General features: G+C 37.0%; 1 protein-coding gene across 6 annotated transcripts in view; it reads right to left on the reverse strand.

Annotated features, from left to right (window-relative positions):
- The window catches only part of LOC131439150 (hexokinase type 2), a 58,370-nt gene extending 37,066 nt beyond the window's left edge, over positions 1-21,304 (reverse strand). The window contains exons 1-3 of one of the 6 annotated variants that reach the window (XM_058609832.1): positions 21,059-21,304; positions 20,856-20,972; positions 20,616-20,728 (exon numbers count right to left, since the gene is read on the reverse strand). In XM_058609832.1, the coding sequence (XP_058465815.1) occupies positions 20,616-20,636 (21 nt within the window). In that variant the 5' untranslated portion in view covers positions 20,637-20,728; positions 20,856-20,972; positions 21,059-21,304. Of the gene's footprint in view, positions 1-1,064; positions 1,230-8,928; positions 9,700-20,615 lie in introns of those variants that run through there. The other 5 variants (XM_058609830.1, XM_058609831.1, XM_058609828.1 and 2 more) reach the window with 5 other exon arrangements.
- Positions 21,305-21,578: the final 274 nt, after the last annotated feature.

The following is a 21,578-nucleotide window of genomic DNA, read 5'->3' on the forward strand; positions in this document are numbered from 1 at the left end:
TTTTCGCAATGACATTTCAAACAATTGGAACCTCCACGTGTTTCCTCACTCACTGCTCCGTTGCGATATATCACTTCAATGAAAACACATCCACGAAGTTACTACCATCATTAGAACACCTCGTACTCATACAACGAATACGCATGTAAAGTTTCGAGCATGTGCATAGCAAGTGGAACTTTCTTGGAGTCGCGATAATACCACCAATACCACCCACGGGTATCATATTCAGAAGCGCGCACGTCTCTGACGTCATCAAATGGTGCACGGTGGAGCAATTGCGGAGCTAACGATGAAGCTTTTTGAACTTGGCCAAGACGGGTTCCATCTGCTAGGCGGCTTTAAACGATGAATGGAAGTTCAGAGAGCTGTGCGCGTAGGAACGAAGGTTCAGAGATATAGGAAATTCCGAACGCCCACTATCTTTCACTGATGCCAGTACAGATATGGCTGTCGATCGACTGTATTAAGTGTCAATATACAAACCGATTGATAATGGTTCATTTTCAATTTCTCGAACGTATTGCCCTCAATTGGATCGATGAGTGCCGATAAGAATTACGATGTCAAAGTACCGTTGGAACAGCAGAGTTCTTAGAATATGAATGACGCAATTTGATAGCAGCCGAATGACTGGCTGTAGGTCTTATCGTATAATACCCGGTGTAATTGTTAATTCGAAAGAATAGGTCAGAATATGAATACGTTTATGTCTATATTGTCTACTACATTTAGACACGAAAAGAACAAAACAAACAAACAAACAAAAATAAGATGATTATAGAATCAAAAGTATATATTTTGCTAATCATAACAAACCCATTCGAGCCTTCCTAAAAGCAACACACATTCCTATGAAGTGTAAATATGGAATATATAGTCATGAAATCTTCCACTTGAAAACCATTTTCTGCTATCTGCTGACCGAGCAGATTTTCTCTCTACAAAATAACCGGTTCGCAAGGTTTCGCACCCGAACAGTCCGGTTCGATCTGGATTAGAATTGTCGAAAATGAGTTTCGATACAAAAACTGGAACTGAAATGATATGATGATGTTGCTTACGGTTCTCCACCGACTGGAATAAAGGGCGTGGCGGCAGCTACTAATCACGCGACCGATAGGTAATACTGCCGCGCAAAAGTTACATCTTCAAGGTCAACCAGTACTGAACGAACAGTGCACTTTCACAGTACAGCTCAACTAGTCAACAACAAACGCGATGCGCACGAACTAGTAAAGTGATACCTTGTTCACAGTCGGTGTCTAGGAAATTACTAATTGCGTTGTACATAAATATCTTCCGGCTTACAGTTCTCAGACAGTTAACCGATCGATCGATAGTTTATCATTTTAAGGGAGCTTCCCTTGATTGCGCCACATCAATAACAGGCAACTAACGGTCGGAAGGTTATTTGAAAATGTCAGAAAATTACACAAAGCGTAACGATAACATGGTGTCTCCTTAGGAAGGTGTTTATTCTATTAGGGCTTTGAATAAAGGCTGACCTATATGATGTAAATTCACTTATCTCAGCACAACTAGTTTCGATGCAAGTCACTGCAACACACCTCTCACTGTTCGTGTAGTGAACACTAAATATATTCACTAGTACACGGCTACCTTTGTAACTACAACTTTGCGGAATTTCTTTATTATAACTGGACTAATCTTTGCACAAGCGGAAAAAGGTTCTGTTGATCCGAGTTGATGAAGCACCCAACGGACGGGTTAAAGAATTCTTAGTGTTTCGAATTTTAATATACTTGATTTGAAACTGGAGTGGAATTGAAAATTACCGAAAAAACAAATAGGGGCATTAACAACATCAAGTCTATCAAGTTGATCGCAATAAATACATTTCAACGTAGTAAATGTTCACTGCGCAAAAGGTATACAGGTTTCTTTTATGGGAAAGAACAGGTCACACTATCACCAAAAACGAGTATTTTGATGCTTGTTACATGATACCCGAGCGTAAGAAAAGTATTAAGGATTTGATATTAAAGTATTATCGTTGCGCTCTCACGAGCAAGCTGTTTTGAATTAGAGCAAACGGCACTAAAATTTGATCATATTTGCTGATTCTCCAGTCAATTAGCATTTACATGCTGTTTTTTTGTTTTTGAAGATTTATTCACGAGATTAGCATCCTTCAAATAGTTTACCATCGTACAGAATGTGCTGATTATTTTCGGCTGCTGTTAAGACAAAAACTGACTCCAATACCCCTTTAGGAAAATTGAAGGTAAAATTGTTAAATCAATTTTTAGTAATGCCTGAGAAAATGATAATAAATCTCCCAGAGTGTTTATATCTCTCATAGCCGCATAAATCAAGAGCTAGAAGGCTGACTGCAGTGAGCTGGGCATGTATCAAAATGCCTACACAGGAAAATATTGTCAAATTTACATGTGACGCAAATCCTCATCTGTCGGAGTTCATAAGAACGTTATTCGCAACATGATTGAATTTTAGGAGCATAATTTAAATATGTGTCAAACACACTCAGTTTTTCAAGCAGGCGTGTAAGCTTCCACGTTTCAGTTCTGCATTAAATATGTGTTAGATCACCTTTAAAATGAGTCAATTTTGAAGCTCGAATATATCGGTTTCAGAAGACGTAAATTTACACGACTTTTTCTGGGTGTGTACAATTCGTTCGATCATGTTCCGGAGACGGGCATGAAGACTGTCCCAGAAAGTATGGACGCAACCAAAAACCGCTGCCATTTCGCAATGGTTCAGAATCTGTCAATTTTTATGGCTGGGTCCTGTTGTTTACACTCTTCTCTAACCACTTGTGCAGTTGTTTATTCGTTTTCATTAGTTTGTTTCGAAATGCGATGACTTTCAGCAGAACAACGTCGAAAAATTGTGTACAAATGGTGCACAGAACGCGGACTGTCACTGAGAAAGATAGCAAAAATGGAAGGAGTAAGTGAAAAAGCCGTGCGAAATGCAATCTGTAAGTTCGGTGAGGATAACACCTTTGAGGATAAACCGAAAACGGGTCGAAAAAAAAAGGTCCTGCTAACCCTCTGTTGGATAAACGGATACTGAAGGTGTTCGAGCAAAAGAAGGAGGTTTCAGTTCGGGATGTGGCCAAAAAAGTGGGCACTTCGAAGTCAAATGTTCTTCGTGCTAAAGAACGTTTGAATCTTCGAACCTATAAGAAGCTGAAACAACCAAAACGTAGTCCGAAACAAGAAGCATCGATCAGGCCGAGGGTTCGAAAGCTGTACAATACGATTCTTGCTGGAAATTTGAACTGTATAATCATGGACGCCGAAACTTACGTGAAACTCGAATCCAAATCCTTACCGGGACCACAATATTATGCGGTGCGAGAAAGGCAAGTGTTCAACCAGTCCGAGACATAGATTGAAGTCGAAAAATTTGGCAAGAAAGCTATGGTCTGGCAAGCAATTTGTAGCTGCGGTAAGATTTCGAAACCCTTCATCATCACTGCTTCAATGAACAGCGGAATATACATCAAGGAATGTTTACAAAAACGACTTCTACCTATGATTCGAAGCCACAAGGATCCTGTTGTCTTCTGGTGAGATCTTGCTTCTTGCCACTACTCGAAATCAACGGTAGAATGGTATGCTACCAAAAATGTCACTTTCGTCCCAAAAGACATGAATCCACCAAATTGCCAACAACTTCGACCAATTGAGGAATTTTGGGCATTAACGAAGGCACATCTTAGGAAACATGTCTCGGCAGTCGAAACCATTCAACAGTTCGAAAAAGATTGTAAAATAGCGTCAACACTTGTCGCCAAGAAGTCTGTACGGAATTTAATGAGAAACGTTCGCAAGAACGTGGTCCAGCTAGTCTACAATGACTAAGTAGCAAATGTTGAGAATAATATTCTGTTGTTGCAGTCTAATATTATCAGTATAGCGTAAAAAATTTGAATATCCAACACTTGTGAATTATTTACAGCGAAATCAAAGTGCGTCCATACTTTCTGGGACAGTCTTTAGTATAATACAATAAATATAAAATCGTGTGAACTTTTCCAAAATTTGCCAATATAAGTTTAACTACGATGTAGATGTTGGATGACACTTTTTCGGAACATTGCATGGCAAAAGGCTAAAAAAATCATCCGATATTGACATTTTTCAGTAAATTGTATTTCAGCATTGCTGTATTATGTACACTGAACGAAATAAACTGTAGCTTAGGAACGGCAGCATCCAGAAAATAAGATGTCGATCTCCTTTTTCATAGCAAACTTCGTGTGCATCCATAAAATCGTGTATAGAAACATTAGAAAACATTCAGGGGTTAGCCAAATTTTGGGCACAGAACCGTTTTTAATATTTTCTTTTTATAAAAGATTTTTTTATTCAGGCTTCATTTGCGTACAAGCTTTACGTGGCCGATTGAGCTGAGTTTTTAGATAATTTATTTTGTATTGGATCTCGTTGTCAGCCTTTTTCTGGGGGAGAGGAGCTTCCATTTCCCTCCTGCGAGGATTGAGGGGCAGTTTGTTCGTGGTTTGTCTCGTCATCCATTGCCGTAGTATTGTAGTTGATTTCGTTGCTATTTGCTGTAGATGCGCCTTATTGTACATTGTTTGCAGTTGCTGGTTGATTGGATGGTAAGCTGTTAATTGCAGCTGGTGTACTTTGTTCTATAGGGGTTACGTTGGATGGTTTCGTTGAAGGGGATACTTCCCTGTTGTTGGTGACTGTCACAGGTGTACTGGGGTTGCTTGGGGTTGATGTGAAGGAAGCACCGTTGTCCTTTGGTATTGTTGTCTCCTTGTCCGATTTATCACATGGCTTACCGTAATGAACAGCTTTTTAGCAATTTGACATGTGGCCATCTGATTGTCATAGGTAACAAGTGATTTGCACGGGATTCTTGTATCCTGACCGAAAGTTACATAAGAAGGTATAGGCCTTTTCAAGCGCATGCGTAACAAACGTACGCCATTTAGAATACCGGGGAAAAAGTTCTTCCACTTTTCTTTTTCGATAGAGAGAATCTCTCCGTTTTGGGACATAGTTTTACGAATATAAGGATCGACGACGCTTGAGGGAAGATCATGCACACGCACTTCTATAGCACTATCTTCCATATATACTGGAATGTTGTACTTAATGTTCTCGTGCTCCACATAATGCACATTATTATTGTCTTTTGCGAATTGAATTGCATCACACTCTTTATAAAACGATGTAAACATTATTTGTCTTATTGCATTGAAGTAAATGCACATGTTTAATATCAAGATGAATTCGCTCCTTAGGCAAACCTTCAAGTTCTCGTATCGAGGGTCGAATTTTGCACTGCCTAAAGTCAACAATAATTGTATTCTTTCGTACCGGCAGTAGCTTTTGTTCGTTTGGTTAACTTATTTTTGAGGTAGTTCTATTGTTCACTACACAATACTGTACTTGGTTTCTTTCGTCCCGAACGTAAGCGGTTTTGTTTATTCGACTGACTTGGATGAGATGTGAAAGCGAACTGAGTTTTTAATATTTGTTATTTAGAACAAACACTGTTCTCTAAACATGTTAACATTGTCCAAAACTTGCAGGTGTTATTTTTTTCAGTATTCAATTTAGATCAGCCATCTTTGAGAAATCGAACTTTCCATTCGGGAGATATTTCAACACTGCATCATAGTAGTCAAACAGATCATCACTCATCAAAACGTCTGCAAAAACCTCATTTTACACTTTGTTTTAGTGATTCCTGATATAATCTTTCTAAAGCTGGACATGTAAACCTGTATTTCCGGAATCATAATCTGGATGGAAATTTACAGCTACTTTTGATCATTTAATTTGTGAGATTCACTAAGTTTTGTAGTTGCTTGCTTTTAACCATTAGTCAATATTCGTAAAATCTCGCAAAATCAAGCATGTAATACATCACTGATCAATGCATAACTCTGGAACCGGAATCTGCATCGCAATGTAACTTAATAATAACTCATCTATTAAAAAATAAAATGATGCAGTTCAAAACAGCAAAAGGAAACGATTCTTACGAGGTGACGCAATTCCGACTATATTTTACAGCAACGACAATGTACATTATTAGAGTCGAATTTGTCAGCACTAAAAAATGTATCAAAATGCATAAGATATGCGATAAATTCATCATGTAAATATATCACACTCGTATATGTCTGATTCAGAAGACGTAATTTTGCTCAAAATGCCTCAATCAGGTCTGTTCACTCTATCTAGTCAAAGTTCGCTGATTGTTTGTATCGCAGCAAGGATATTGAGATCAATTGAAGCCCAATTAATCGACTGTTGGTCAATAAAGTTGCGTTGTTCCTCGCAAAATAAATAATGAAACACTCCTTGGAATGGCACTGCGCAGTTCATATAAAATCGCAACCGGCCTAGAGGTATTTTTCATAGATCTCTGATTTTATTATTGCCATATCCATTTAGAAAAATACTGTAACTGTAATCGATGCTGAAGCATTTACAATTTTTCCGCTATCGGTTGTACTTTATTATAAGTCAATCCAATGATTAGTTCTTTATCGCATTCGTTGTAGTTCATTGAATCGGGAAAAAGTGATAAACATGTATCCAAGCTCTTCTCTAATGTCAAAAAATACGTAAGGATGGTATCGACTGATCGGATTCGCGAACTAGCAGATGAAACAAGAATGCGAACGCTATAATTAAGATGTGATTCTGAAGATGAAAAAAATATAAGCCTATATGTGCCATGGATGTTGAACTCAGGACCAAAAACACGAACGCAAGCACACTTCGGTAGAGTGTTTGGCAATGCTGATGCGAAAGTGGGTGAACTTATGGCGTCGATTAGTAACAGTTATGTGAACCTGAAACCATTAATACTCATCAGAGAACAAAATGAGCGCTTGACAATTAACCGATACCGCCACGAATACTTCTAAAGAAAATCAGTTGGACTGAATGTTCATTGCTGTTTTCTGGAATTGTCATAAGATACTTTTCGAAAAAAGAAATACCGTTAAAAGCGAGTATCACTGTATCATTGGCGCGATTCAAGGCCGTTTTTTAATACAAAATAATGCACACAAAATAATGCACACAAGAAAATCGCAGCTATGGTTGAAATGAGTGATTTTGGTCTCCAATTGCTTCCCCATTCATCTTATACGTTCGAGTTGGCTCTGCTGAAGTAGCTATCAAACCTCTAAAAAAGTTTCATCAATAGAAAATTAAGCTCACGCGAAGAAATCATCGACGCCAATGTAGGAGTGTTTTTGGAAAATCACTGAAATAAGTGTTTAGACAAAATATTGTTTATATCGTTTATTTAGACCCAGCTCCAAATCAATTATGGTCCTTAGCCGGGTATAAAAAACAGTTTTTGATTCCCAAGGAATTTACTTTTCACCTCATCTACTATAGTGGAGCCCATTGGGAAGATTTCGAGTCCTTGGAGAGTAAATCATTCACTATAAAATCCACGATCGTTTGAGTAAATCCATCTAATTTACCAAGGTCAATGATAAAAAAAAATACTAAAATTTCCAAAATGTATAGAGAACGTGTGATTTGAGCCTGCCTGTTTCAGTATTTATGTTTGTTATCTAAAATTCGATGGTGACAAGTTTCCGGAGAAAATTGCAAAATTTTCCATTAGAACAAAACAATTTGATTTTTTGTTCAAAACTTCCAAATCATTAGGACAAATTTAAGTATCATTCCAAGTCATCCCTGTCAGATATCATGAGTTGTAACTTATGCGTTTATTCTAACACAACACGTGAAATAAACTGACTCAGCGTTTTGTGCAGCTCTGTGCAATTCGCATATTCGTTTTGTACTCGATAATATCAAAACTTTGGCTGTTTAGAGTGCGATGGTGTTGAATCGTCAACGTTGTTCATTTAGACTAGAGTGCCTATAACCAGAGTGACGACAGCTCTTCGTTTGGAATGACAGCTTCCTGTTCCAAACGAGCAAACGGCCTGTCAATTACAATGTAAAGCTAACGACACTGCCAACATTTCGGATTAAATGTTTTGAATTGTTGCCAACATTACGGATGAGAAGTCGTCACTCTGATTATAGGCACTCTAATTTAGACAAACTCAAAAGAATTCGGTAGTTAATTGGCTAGTATGGTCGGTGCACTTTCATCTCAACCTAATGTTCTTAATATCATTTTTATCGATGTAAGATGTGTTGCTGTGTACGTAGGGTAAGTACCATAGGTAAGCGGGAAACTTTGACCCAAAAATAACCCTGACACGTCGCATTTTAGGAATCCCCCATTAAAACCCCCGGTGTGATATGCTGTATGTAGTTAAAACTGATTCATCGCACGAATAGTCCTTGTTTTGGTTTGTTACGGCACGTACTTGAGTTGTTATCGAGTCGTTGCAAGTAGAGGATTATCAAATTATAATGTTAACAATTACCGATTGGCCAAGTAAAGAACTAGCTGTGCACTTAAGATCTTATCAATTCGGTATTTCGCGTGAATTAAGATAAGATGTTATATTGGTTGATGCAACATATTAGAGTATAAGAAAAAAATGATTAAAGACTCGGAACTTTCAATAATTTAGTCTCTTCGATCTGATGTAACTTTGCCGTTCAGTCAAATTTGTATAATTTCATATAAATCACTAATTCCTTTGGTAGTGTGAGATCAGTTTTTCTGTTAGTTTACATTGTCTCAGATGGCCCTTTAAATGTAATGAACTTGATTTAAATCAACCCACGGCAAACTACATGAGAAACACCTTTCTAATCGTCCTTCAAAGTAAGCCACCAAGGTCAGTGACGTCTGTGGAGGAAGGTCTTTCGGTTTCCTTTTTTCCACTCCACTCTATTTGTGTTACCTAACTTGTCCATTTTACTTCTCGCACTTTCACCTCCTATCACCTATTTTTCACTGCAAAATCTTTTTTTCTGCCAGAGCAGTGGTACTTACTTCTTTGCTGACTCCATCCACGTGTAAATTAATAAAAGGTTTGACCAAATCCATCTTCTCGGATGTCCAGTGGGCGTCTTGATAGTTGCTCTAAACAAACTCTGTAGACTTTCACACACTGTAAATTTATTTATCAGGCTCCTGTTTAGCGCCTTCTAGTTGCTGCAAGGTTTAGCTCAACACTAAACCACCTCTTCTGCGAAATGCGATTTCCTGATAGATTTTTTTTCCTTCTACTACTTATAAGCTGTTGTTGATTGAGACCGTTTTGTTACTCTACTTTATTGAACACGACCGCGATTGATAAACTCCTGTTGTTTCTCACTTGTGTAGCCGTCACTTGGAGGTATGGCAATTGGACAAAGAAAATATTTATATTTTGATTTTGCAGTCTTAACCTTTTCCAACGTGTAGATGATACTGCTAAGATCACTCGGTAGAAAATGACACTTCACGGTTATGGAAACAAAAATGGGTTTCCTTCTCGCGGACAGGGAAAACGTACTACTATCGATTGCTCCAATACTCGAACAGAATCCAAGTGCTGGATAATGAGGTGGATAATCGTTGGTTCCAGTAGTCTGGCTACCCACTGAAGGAATAACTACTGTCGATGCCGGCGTGTCAAAAACAACTGTGAGAAAGTGAATTTAGTTGGAAAATTTGTCCAGGAAGGTCACCTTGATGGGACCCGTGGCAGCATAAGCGTGTGTTGGTTCATGTTCTGCCTGTCTGACTGACTCGTCTGTCTACTTGCTCGAGCTGTTCGATGTGCACATGTGTTTGCCGTCACTTCAATGCCGCTTGCACTACCATTCGAGCTACCCCAGTCGTTACAGCATCTGCTTCTTGTACTATAAATAAACTGTATTATGTATTATTATGGACGCTGTATTGGTGCCACGACGCGGCAGAGAACACCGTTGCACGGCGTCGGCAGTTTGTAGTAGTATCGCGGACCAGTGCAGTGATACTAGCCGATATTGTTTGTTTCAAATTTCTTTCATCGCTAATACTTGCAGTATTAACTTGAAAACTATTTGAAGTAAATATGCTCAATGCGGAAGTTCGATTATTTTATTTCTTTAATATTTTACTCTTATCATTATTCAGTACTATATGTTTTTAAATCGCAGTTCTATGAGAAATTTCAGAATTTCTTAATGTTCGTCGACCATCGAAAAATTTTGGACCCCTATTTTTTAATTTGTGATTAGGGTGACCATTTCTACGAATGAATCAAAAAATCGGTTTTGCTTGTCTCAATAAAAAGGTAATATAATTACTGGAAAACCGAGTTTCGAACGGAGCCTCGTAGTGTTATACACCATTCGACTCAGCTCGGCGAGATCGGATAATGTCTCTGTGTATATGTCTATGTATGAGTGAACCTTTCAACGATTTTTTTATCGCACAATTTTATCGAAAATGACTGAACCGATTTCAACAAACTTAGGCTCGTTTGAAACCTGAGGGCTGAGGCCAGTGTGTTTTAGGGCGATTTTCTCAGAAACGGTGACAAATATCAAAAAACCCAGCTGACAATTTCTTAGAAAATTAGTTTAGATTATTCTGTGGAAATTTCAGAATGATTAATTGACTTTAGCGGTCGGGAAAGTCTTTTTTCTGAAGGAAGAATTTCATAGATGAAGACTGAAACTTTCAACTTGTTCATTGAATATCTCGCTTTCAAAAGCATGGATCAAAAATCTATCCTGACAATGTCTAGATAATTTAGTTTAGATGCGATTAGTGCATAAAAACATATATGTTGTCGCGATAAAAATTAAGTGAATGTTATTTTTGTGAAGGTAAGTCGATTTCTATGGTGGCACCATTTTTTCTGCTCTTGTACCCTGGTAACGTAACGAAACATAAAAGAGAAATAAAATCGGCTTAGCAAGGCTGCCAAACAAGCGGTAGCTTTATTGGATTTTATGTGATGTAGTCAAACTTGTAACCAAAAATATCAAAACTTTCTTGGCCACTCGGCCACATCGAAAGTTATTCTGCACATTTGCGAGAGAGCATTGAGGGAAATGTAATACGCAGAGCCACGTGGTTATACGCGACCTACTGGCCTCAGCCCTTAAGGGGGTAAAACTATCTTCGAAAAGTGCACACACACACAGACATTTTCCGATGTCGTCGAGCTGAGTCGAATGCAAAAATTGTTTTTTAAATTTTTTAAAGCAATAATCAGTGTATAAGAAAACGGAAGTTATTTGTGTTTTTTTAGTTACGAACAAAGCGAAGATCATCCTGAATATCTATTTCTGTCAAATAAAGACATAATACATTTAGTTATAGTGAACCCAACAACTTTTAAAGTCCAGCAGCACTGATATATTTTTAGTGCTTGTTCCTAGAAACTGTCTAGCTACACATACACTAAAATCGACAACGCATACATAGACTTTTGTAAAATAGCACTTCACGCGCCATTCCCGCCACTACTTCTCGAGATAGCTGCCAAAGGTAGCCAACACGAGCATGAACTCGTTCCGTTCTACTAATGTAAATATCTACGCTAATATAGATAAGCAGTGCGTCAAAAACAACGAAAGAAAAAAATTAGCTGGTGTTTGAGCATTTCTAATTAACGGAAAACTGATCACCCAAACGAAACACATAGGCACTGCGATGTCGAGGAAGTTTTCACTTTTTTTGGAATTTTGCAACCTATTATTATTATTTGATCGAGAACATGTTGCAGTGCATGTATAACTTGAATAAAGGAAATTCGGCTCAAGGGGTGGTTCTGTTTTTCCGGCAACTTCATTATAGACCGGTGTGCGACTATGGGTTGTTTCGTAGTGGTAAAACGGATGTAATCTTTTCTATATTCTAAGTGAATTACAGGATATTTGATTATAAGGCGAACGACAAACGATCCATGGAACTTACACGCAAAAAAGTTGTGGATTTTATAAAATTTCGATAATTGACACGTGTGTATTGGTTCGCTTGTACAGTCCAACAAGCGGTTCAACCTACCTATGTTTGACTCAAACTATCTTGGTTATGTTCTGTTCATACAAACATGCTGGTAAAATAACTTGCGCAATGAATGGCAATGTCATGACACACCTCCAAAAACCAGAGTAGGTAAACGCTGGCTGACGTAATTGTGAAAAGCGAATCTGACTGCTGGAAATGAATCGTTCACACCGACAAACACGACCGGGTCTCGTCTACTAACGTGTCACGTACAAAAAAGCGTCGTCTGCAACACTCGCACTCCGGATGGTGTTGTTGTATTTTTGAATGAATTTCTAACGGAGAAAATTTCATCATTCTTTTGAAAGTTATAGTACGTTGAATTATTTAGTAAACCTCCAATTCTTCTGTGGTATTACACGTACTAGTTTGTAATTTGTATAAATTCACTTCTGAACTAAAACAAAGATGCATTTTTCGTTACATAACTATAACGAAAACAACAACAAATGCTGATTGTATCTAATCATCTACGCTTGCGGCCATTCATAAATTGGTAGTTATTACCAGTCTGAATCATTTACTTATCAGAATACCGTAATATTATTTTGACAATCTTTTCTCCATATCATCGTGATGCATGAGATATGGAGAATGGACCTGTCACGTACCGTACGACGTATAATGAATGATGGATGACGGTGCTTTATCAATCTATTAGATTTATTCATTTGTTTATTTATTTATTTGGGATCAAGGAAAAGCGAAATTCGACAGTCTCTCTTTCTCTCCAGTAGGTATAAAACCTCCACGTCTTTCAACAGTTGTTACTATCAACAGTTGGTACTAATCCAACAGATAGATGGTAACGCCCTAATACTAAATACTAAAACTAATTCTATAGTTGAACCTAAAACTCCAATTTTTAGGTGGAGGTGCAAACTACTTGCAAGTGAGCTCAGAAACAAGTTTCTTGATACGTTGCTAGAAATGTGATACTCAAGTACGTAAAAAAATCGATTGAACGAACAAAACATATTGGTAAAAGGTTCATTAAAGCTGTAATTGGTGCGAGCGGATTGAATTATCAGAAATTGATCAAGTTGAAGGATTGGATGACGAGACATACGCGAAAGCAGACTTCCGTCAGCGTCTTGGACTCCAGTTTTCACCGCCCATCATAAGTTTTGTGTCCCAGAAGATGTTAGAAGACCGGAAGTTTTAAAGTTTACCAAAAAATACTTTAATTGGCAATCAATTTGCTTCTGTGGAAAGCGGAACGCTCCATTTGTGACAACCTGTATAATCAATAGGCACGTATACATAAAGAAATGCCTCCAAAAGCGTCCACTTTGATTTTCTAAGGTTACACAATAATGCTACGCTTTTCTGACCGGATTTAGAAAATCTAATAAAAATTTTCTTGTGATGCAATTTAATCCCTTTACAAAGCCTTTAGGCAATATATGTTTTTGAAGTTCTTTATGACACTAAAAATAAACCCAAGCGACTCTTGAACGACTTAGAGATTGTGTTTTTGACGTGATTCTTGAAATTAAGTTTCAAATCCAACGATACCGCCGAATCGTTGGCGATAGATTCTTGTTTAAGAACAGTTTGGGAGTGTAGTGTAGTTAAATACCACTGTTGTGTGTTCACGGAAAATTCTGATGCGTCCAGCACTGTTCTTAAAATTTACAAAATCGAGAATAAAAACTCGAATCTTTTTTTTAAACCCTCCACTCAAATAAAGTTTCTATTTGAACTGTAAATTTGAAGCAATTGTAAAATAAGTCATCCGAAAACGATAAAACTGTGGTACTCAAGTAGAGTGAGCTTGCACGCCTGCTTAGCGGTTCATATTGGACTGTTAAGTGCTATGAGAAAAGCTAGAACACATTTCTTCATTTTTTGCACATATTACCCCATAACTCCCAAACCGGAAGTCGGATCCGAATAATATTCAGGAATTTTGTATGGGACCACAAGACCTTTCATTAGAATCTAAGTTCAGCCATCTCCGAGAAAAGTTAGTGCAAAAAACGTTACATTCACACATACGCACACACGCACACATACACACACACATTTTGCGTACTCGACGAACTGAGTCGAATGGTATATGACACTCGGTTCAAAAGTCGGTTTTCGCAGTGATATGAGAAAGGCAAAACAATTAGTTATAACCAGAACTTCTAATTGTATAACAATTAGTCTGCCCCAATTTCATTCACTTTAGAGAAAATAGCTGTTTACTTTTAGAATAATTTGTGATATGAAATAATAATTCCACGAAAAATGTTGTGGATTGGGTGCGTTTTTGATACGAAATTTTTCATTGCTATCTTTCGGTCAATGATATTTTTCATTAGAAAAATAAAAAAAAAAGAATAAAATCACTCCGAAATTTATTTAAAAAAACGTGCTTAATCCATCTAGCAGTGAGATGATACCTTTTTTTCATCAATCCGCATGTGTTTTTTACATAAATATTCTTCGGTGTTTCAGTTCTCATGAAATTATTTCAATGACCATCGTTTTAAGCGGCTATTTGAGATTTCAATCACTCATTACCCTGTAATGTCGAAGCTGAAAATCAGATCGAATTTGAATCTGAACGTGTGACAATCGATTGAACATTCCGTGAGATGTCGAAGTGATTTCCACCTTAGAGTTTACGGTAATTTAAGGTACTTCTAGAGCCGGTATTCAAGAACCAGCATAACCCAAACCGATTCGTGTGGCCATATGACGAATAAATTTCAATAGTTTTGAGTTCAACTTTAAAACTTTGCGGGATTGTCATCTTTTTTATCGGTTTGAATTTTAAAAATTCATCATCCTGTAAATCCAGAAGCGGAAGTCAGAATTGGATAAAATTAATTAATTTAGTCTTTGTCGATTTAATTTTTTTTTTGAAAAGACGATTGAGCTTTGAGATACGATTCGATACTGAAACTGGAATCCGGAAATCGGTTTAGCCGAAGTCAGTTAAATTCTCCTGGGTAGCTGTATTGTTTACATTTGTTTCAAAATGTTTGAAAATCAGTGTAGACATCTTTGAGAAATCGTAGTGCGAATTAAATCCGAATCGAAAACTGAATACCGGTAAAACTGAAATAAGTTTATTTTGTTATCGACTATCCAAATCTGTGAACCCGATAAACCTAATTAATTTGTGTGAATTGGACATTTTTATACTAATCACTCTGTATCCCATAAACCGGAAATTGGATCTGACTGAAAAACAAGATATTTTACAGGACCTTAATACCTTTCATTTGAATCTTAGATGGTTCTTAGATTTTATTTGAATCTTAGATCGGTTCAACAATCTAGGAGAAAAATGAATTACATTATTTTGACATATCATCCTGTAGTTCCGGAACCAGAAGTCGGGTCCAAACATAATTCACGAACCTTGCTTGGGAGCATGCGACTTTTCATACTGAATCTGAGTATATAGAAAACGGTTGAGTCATCTCCGAGAAAATTGAGTGAAATTATTTGTCACACACGCATTTGCTGATCTCGACGAACTGATTCGAATGGTATATGGGTGTTATGTTCTTCCAGCATTTATTGCTGTAAGTAGTTTTAATTGAAATAATTATGGAATTGCTTTCAACTCGAAAATGCTCCCATCATCTGATTTACATATGTCATATTCGAACGATTATGTTGCCAAAAACGAACCGTGCTAAAATCGTTCCGAGGCAAAAGTCATGAAAAAGGATGTTGTACACAGTCTTTTTGGTACTTAGAAACAACTGTATGTAACAGTATAAAAAATCGTGTTTCACGTGGCTCCTAAGCATTGCTTTGTCATACAGCGCTCAAAACTCCTACTGCTGGAATAGGTGGAAAAGTCTCTTACACAAATATGTCGATATCTCCGTTAAAAATGAACGGATTCTAACAATCTATGGCTTGTTGAATCGCTTTTATCATGCGGAATCTATGTCAGATACTGTCAAAAAATGAAAAATTTTGACATAAAACTTCGTATAACTCAAAAAGTAAACATTCATCCCAAAACAATTCAATAGCGTTCAGGGTGACGGGGAGACATTTCATTTGCGACTAGTTTGATCAAAATCGCTCCAGCCATCTCTGAGATCTCGACCTCTTTGTTGACAACACACATACAGACCCACACACATACACAGTGTGTATGATGCATCGCGACAGAAATTAGTTTTAATCGTAGTCACGTCAAAAAAGAATAAACTCTCTCTCTCTTTTGGGAAAAAATATATTTTAGAAAACCGTTAAGAAACTAATTCATTCGAATTAAAAATCTAGAATCCATTTGAAAAAAGAGCATCAAAATGATTTGATTGACTGATTTGCTGATAGTGAAACATAGTTTTGTATTTTCTAGTCGAACATCACAGACGTAAACAATTACCTTATCTGTATCATAACATGTACTTGCTGTCTCGAAAGGATCTGTATACAAACATGTTCATCTCGTCGACTTTTCAAACACCCAATTTTATCTGTTCGTCAATCTAAAACATCGACTTCGGCGACGTCATTTACTGGCAGCAACGGTATTACATAATTTGCTAAAACTGTGTTTTTTATACAGATTACAGGGTTTTAACCCAATAGTCATTCGTCTCACGGAAAAGAAGTAAATTCCCGACCCGGGGGGCTCAGAATCGAACCAACGAAAGCCACAGCGACATCCATGTAGAGATTTAAATGTGTGTAAAAAATAATTTAATGGTTATTTAGCAAAACGATCACTAAGCAGCAATTCGTCTGCGAGGCACTTCTAGCGGCCCAGAAATCACTTCCGGACTGTTGCATTACTCGTTACAAATTTGCATTCAACCCAGCTATTCATCTCATATACCAAGACCATAAGTTAGAGTGAGATCTGCTGTCTCTGTTCGATCCATTGACTCTAAGGATAACATAGAAAATAGGTACATTCGCTTCGATAACAGCAGTATTTCGCGTGGCTATAACATTAGTATTGCACAATTGTCGAACTAGTTTTACTGCGGTATTGTTTCTTAAAGTCGAAACGAAGATATTGTATTCGATTTCATCACAACTCTTTGATTGGAAATCGGGTAATCCGCAGAATAACATGGTGACTCTAGTAATGAGATGACTATTGTTACAAACCGTTGGAGTTTGTATATTCTATTACGAATTGTAGATTTTGTGTCGTATGTATCGTTCAGTGATTTGATGGTTTTGTGGGGAATCACGTTTACGATAGGCGATTAAATGAGACTGATCTGACCTGTTTGAGACGTCAATTGTGCGTGGTAAACACGCATCGTTTTTTCGGAGTGGAATGAATTTTTGAATAATGAGGTGCGCTGCTCGAAATCTTCAAACAGTTGTACACGAAGAACGTACTGAATCTGTCTAAAATTTATTTGTCTGATGCCTGCTTCAAAAACCTAATTGTACGACGAATTATGTAGACTCGAAATTCTTACTAAATGTGGAAATTGTTATTGTTATTTATGACACATTGGTGTCCCGGATTGGCGGTTCAATGCATAGGATGCTTGTCTCACAAGCCAGTTGTCGTATCTCACTAATAGTACTGTTGTTGTACCGTTGAATTCCACTATGTCACGTCATTACTCTCTCACAAAGTCACTATTTTTCCGAAAGTGTATCAAACGTTATAATACAGATACGTATTTCGGAATGTTATTTACATACTTCTTCAGTGTATCGGTTTTATAAGTTTATTGAAAGAATGCTGCAGAGAAGTTCCTTTCATACAAACGTAAGTAGGTAGAAGCGTATGTAGGTAAACCACAAAAGGAACGAAAAAAATTGAAAAGGAAAAAAACAGGTAACAGAAAACCTGGAAGAGTTAAGTGTTTTCTATGTTTTTTTTTTTTTTTTATATGGGTAGTAACTGGAAAAGCCAAGAAGATCTATTCCCTTGGTCTCGGTTTAATAAAGAGATGGAGTTATTTTTAAACATTTCTAAACTTTCTGCTGAATCTAATTTCCATGGATTGGAAATTTGTCTTAAAATTTTTAAGTCATTAGTAGTGAGTTCATGATCTTCAAAAAAGGCATGTTCTGCTACTTTTGACTTGAAGTGATGTGGTAGTCCCTTTTCCAATTCTTTGGATGCTTTCGCTATTTCTGAGATATGTTCCTTTAAACGAATGTCTAGTGTTCTCTTTGTTTGTCCGATGTATATTTTATCGCAATGAGGACACGAGATTTTGTATACCCCAGACTTTTTCAAATTCTGTGTAGGATCTTTTGTAGAACCTAGTAAAGTTTTCAATTGGTAGTTCATACTGCTGAACACTAAATCTAAACCATTTTTTTAGTTTTGATTTTTATGGGTGTGAAATATTTCGATTGAAGTCCACCGATATTCTTAAAAAAAAATCAGAAGAGGGGGTCAAAGTTGTAAGTGATTGTTTTTTCAACAGTCTTGATTTTTTTTATCGAAGATGGTTTGAATTGTATGCTCTGGATATCCATTGAACTTTCCAATTTCGAAAATAAAGCTTTTCTCTTTTATCGCAGTATCTTTTCTAAGGGGTAAGGATAGCATTCTGTGAATCATATGGTGGAATGATGCCATTTTGTGTTGATGAATGGAATGATTTGGTATTTGGTATGACACGGTCCGTATTGGTTGGCTTCATATACATTTCGAAAGTTAAGGATTTTGCCTCCCGGACAATAATATCCAAGAAAGGTAAGCTGTTGTCTTTTTCTTCCTCATAGGTGAATTTAATATTTTTCTGTAAATTATTAATTATTTCTAAGAAGTTCGATAAATCGTTGCGTTTGATGATGCAAAATATATCATCTACGTATCTCCACCAGCGATTAGGTAATAATCTCTGCTTATTTAAAAGTTCTTCAAGGTTTGCCATAAATAATTCACATAAAAACGAGGAGAGTGGATTACCCATTGGTGCCCCTTGTAATTGTTTATAAAATTCCCCTCTGAATTTGAAATAATTTACATCCATGCAAAGCCGGGTTAGAGTAAGATAAGACCGTACTTTGCATTTCCATAAACTACTACTATTTTGTTGAAGTAACCAATCTTCCAACAGATTGATTGAGTCCTTCACTGGGACACTTGGGAATAAGGCGGTTACATCGAAAAATACCATCATTTCGTCATCTTCGATTTCGTCTGAATTCTGAAGTTGAGTAGCGAATACCTGCGTGTTAGGAACTGATTTACTGAAGAATTTTTTTGGCATAGATTGGAATTCTTTTACTAGACATTTGGATATTTTTTGAGTTGGGACCCCTACTGAAGAAATGATTTCCCTTATTTCGTTACCAGGTTTATGAACCTTTGGTAGTCCTTTTATTTTGGATAATGAGGGGTTAGAAACTTTGAGACTACTGAGATTGATATCGAAGTTTGAATTGGATTCAAGAAAAGTTTTATCTGCTTTTTAAATAATATCTGGAAGGGGGTCGGCTCTTTGTTTCCTATAAGGGCCATCATTAATTTTTTGGATTATCAGATTGTCATAATCCTGTTTGTCCATAATTACCACTTTGTTTCCCTTATCAGCCTTAACATAAAATACAGGCTTTTCCCGCAATTGTTTCACTAGTTCTTTATCACCCATATTTTGTTGATTTTTCAATGAAGTATTTTTAATGATATCAGCTACAATAGTTCTGGCATAATTAATTTGGGAAAAAGAAAGATTACAGTTATTTAGGCCTGTTTCTACGTCTATAATAACTTGTTCGAGGTTTACTTTAGAAGAAATTGCATCATTTAACCCAAGATTGAGAAGTTTTGTTTGTTCGTTGGTAAAACTCTGAGATGAACGATTGATTAGGAAGTCTTCTGAAAACTGTATCGGAGGTTTTGGGGGTCGGCGTGTGGAATTTTCTTGTGAAGAAGAATTCGTTTGCGCTCAGATTCGCAATGTTCTGCAAATTTAACTTTGCTTAGGAAAATTTTGAAACCTTGAGGATATTATTTCGCTAATTTTAAATGAAGATTATAACATTCCAAAGTTTTCACGTTCAGAATGTTAAACAATTTTTTAGTTTTCTCTTTCAGTTGTCGTATGTTCGAGCCCCGACCTGGAAGGATTCTTAGTGTCAGTAGGATCCATAGTACTAGCCATGCAACGATTCTGTACACTAAGAATTGGCTGCGAAGTCTGTTGAAACAGAAAGGCCAAATTCCACAAAAGGAATGTAATGCCAAGACTTGGCTTTTTTTGGTGTTCAAATCAACATACTGGATAAAAATCTATTTTCGGTGTAACTACGTCTACAGTCTTCGATAGTTCAAAATCATCTTTTTTGTTTACTAATAGATGGCAGATGGTTTTTTATAAACTAATCTGGATTTCTAGTGACTATTATTCTGAATTGGACTGATGTAAACGATTGATTGATTTTACGAAAACTATCTGTTACAGTTAGATCTGTTGTCTCTGTTCAATAGATTGATTTAATGGTAAGATGAAAGTTTTTCTATTTTGGCTGTAGTATCTCTTCTTACTTCTACCATAAATATATTTCGCGTTCAAAATTCTGCCAGAACAATTATTTCCAATGTTTTTTTATGCCCCGTGGTATCACATATCAGCTCATAAAAGTATTTATCTTCTGATTCGCATGCCAAAGGTGGCAAATATCTGGTTCAATCTCGCGTCGTAAAACCGGTCAGATAGGAATTTTTATTTTTAGACGAATCACCCTGTCCCGATAACCCGAACAATCGTTAGGGAATGACGTTTTCTTACCTCCTCGGTTGGTTCGCACATGTTGCGGTTTCTGCTGGATTTTCTCGGCAGGTGATCTACCTGTTCTAGATGAATGTAACTTTCGAGGAAATCCGGTTTTTTGCGATTTGTTGCTGCAAGATTATGTAAAGTAAAACCGTTGTACACTACCGTTTGCTAACGCCAATTAACTGACTTATATAAATAATTCTTCAGATTAATGGTCAATCAATTACTTTCCACGCCTGCGCTAATAAGCACCTTGTAGATTACGATGGCTCTCTACACACAATGTTATTTTTGAATCCTAAGTTAGGAAACAAATAGTACACTGATCTTGGATGGCTTCGACTCACTGATTATGTAAAACCAATCAATCTGAAGTAAAAATTGAGAAAAAAATGAAACTGTACAGACATCAACACTTCAATTAGAACTAGCTGCAGAAGCTGATAACAGACTACCGTTGTCGTAGGAAAAGAAACCTCAATTGATCGTTTAAACTCGACTGTTTCAGACGGTAGACGAATCACGTAATCAGGCACTTATTCCACCATTATTTGTAATAATTATCCACTGTGACAGTTTTGTTCCGCTGTCGTTGCGACATTCAACTAGAACTTGAACCAACGAAATTCAGAGAGGGAAATCAAGATCAAGAACGTTTGAACAGGCTAACCCACACGGGAAACTGTCCGAGGGAAATAGAAAACAAGCGAACTTATTCGAACAGGACACGAATCGTTACTAGTCGTATCCGTTCGTCGATGGCAAGAGAAAAAAAACCAATGATGAGCGGAACGAATGTTTGCTAAGACTTAGTTCCTACGACTACTGAATCAGTTGAATCTATCCACAAAACGATATCGGCGAATCGAAGTTATTCGTGTGATGATAATGGACATTGTCAGGAAAAAAACACAATATATAATTTATTGGGTGTGTAATGACATGGGGTAATAAGCCATTGTGCATCGATTCGAT

Source organism: Malaya genurostris, chromosome 3, assembly GCF_030247185.1.
Source record: "Malaya genurostris strain Urasoe2022 chromosome 3, Malgen_1.1, whole genome shotgun sequence".
In the NCBI taxonomy this organism is placed as follows: domain Eukaryota; kingdom Metazoa; phylum Arthropoda; class Insecta; order Diptera; family Culicidae; genus Malaya; species Malaya genurostris.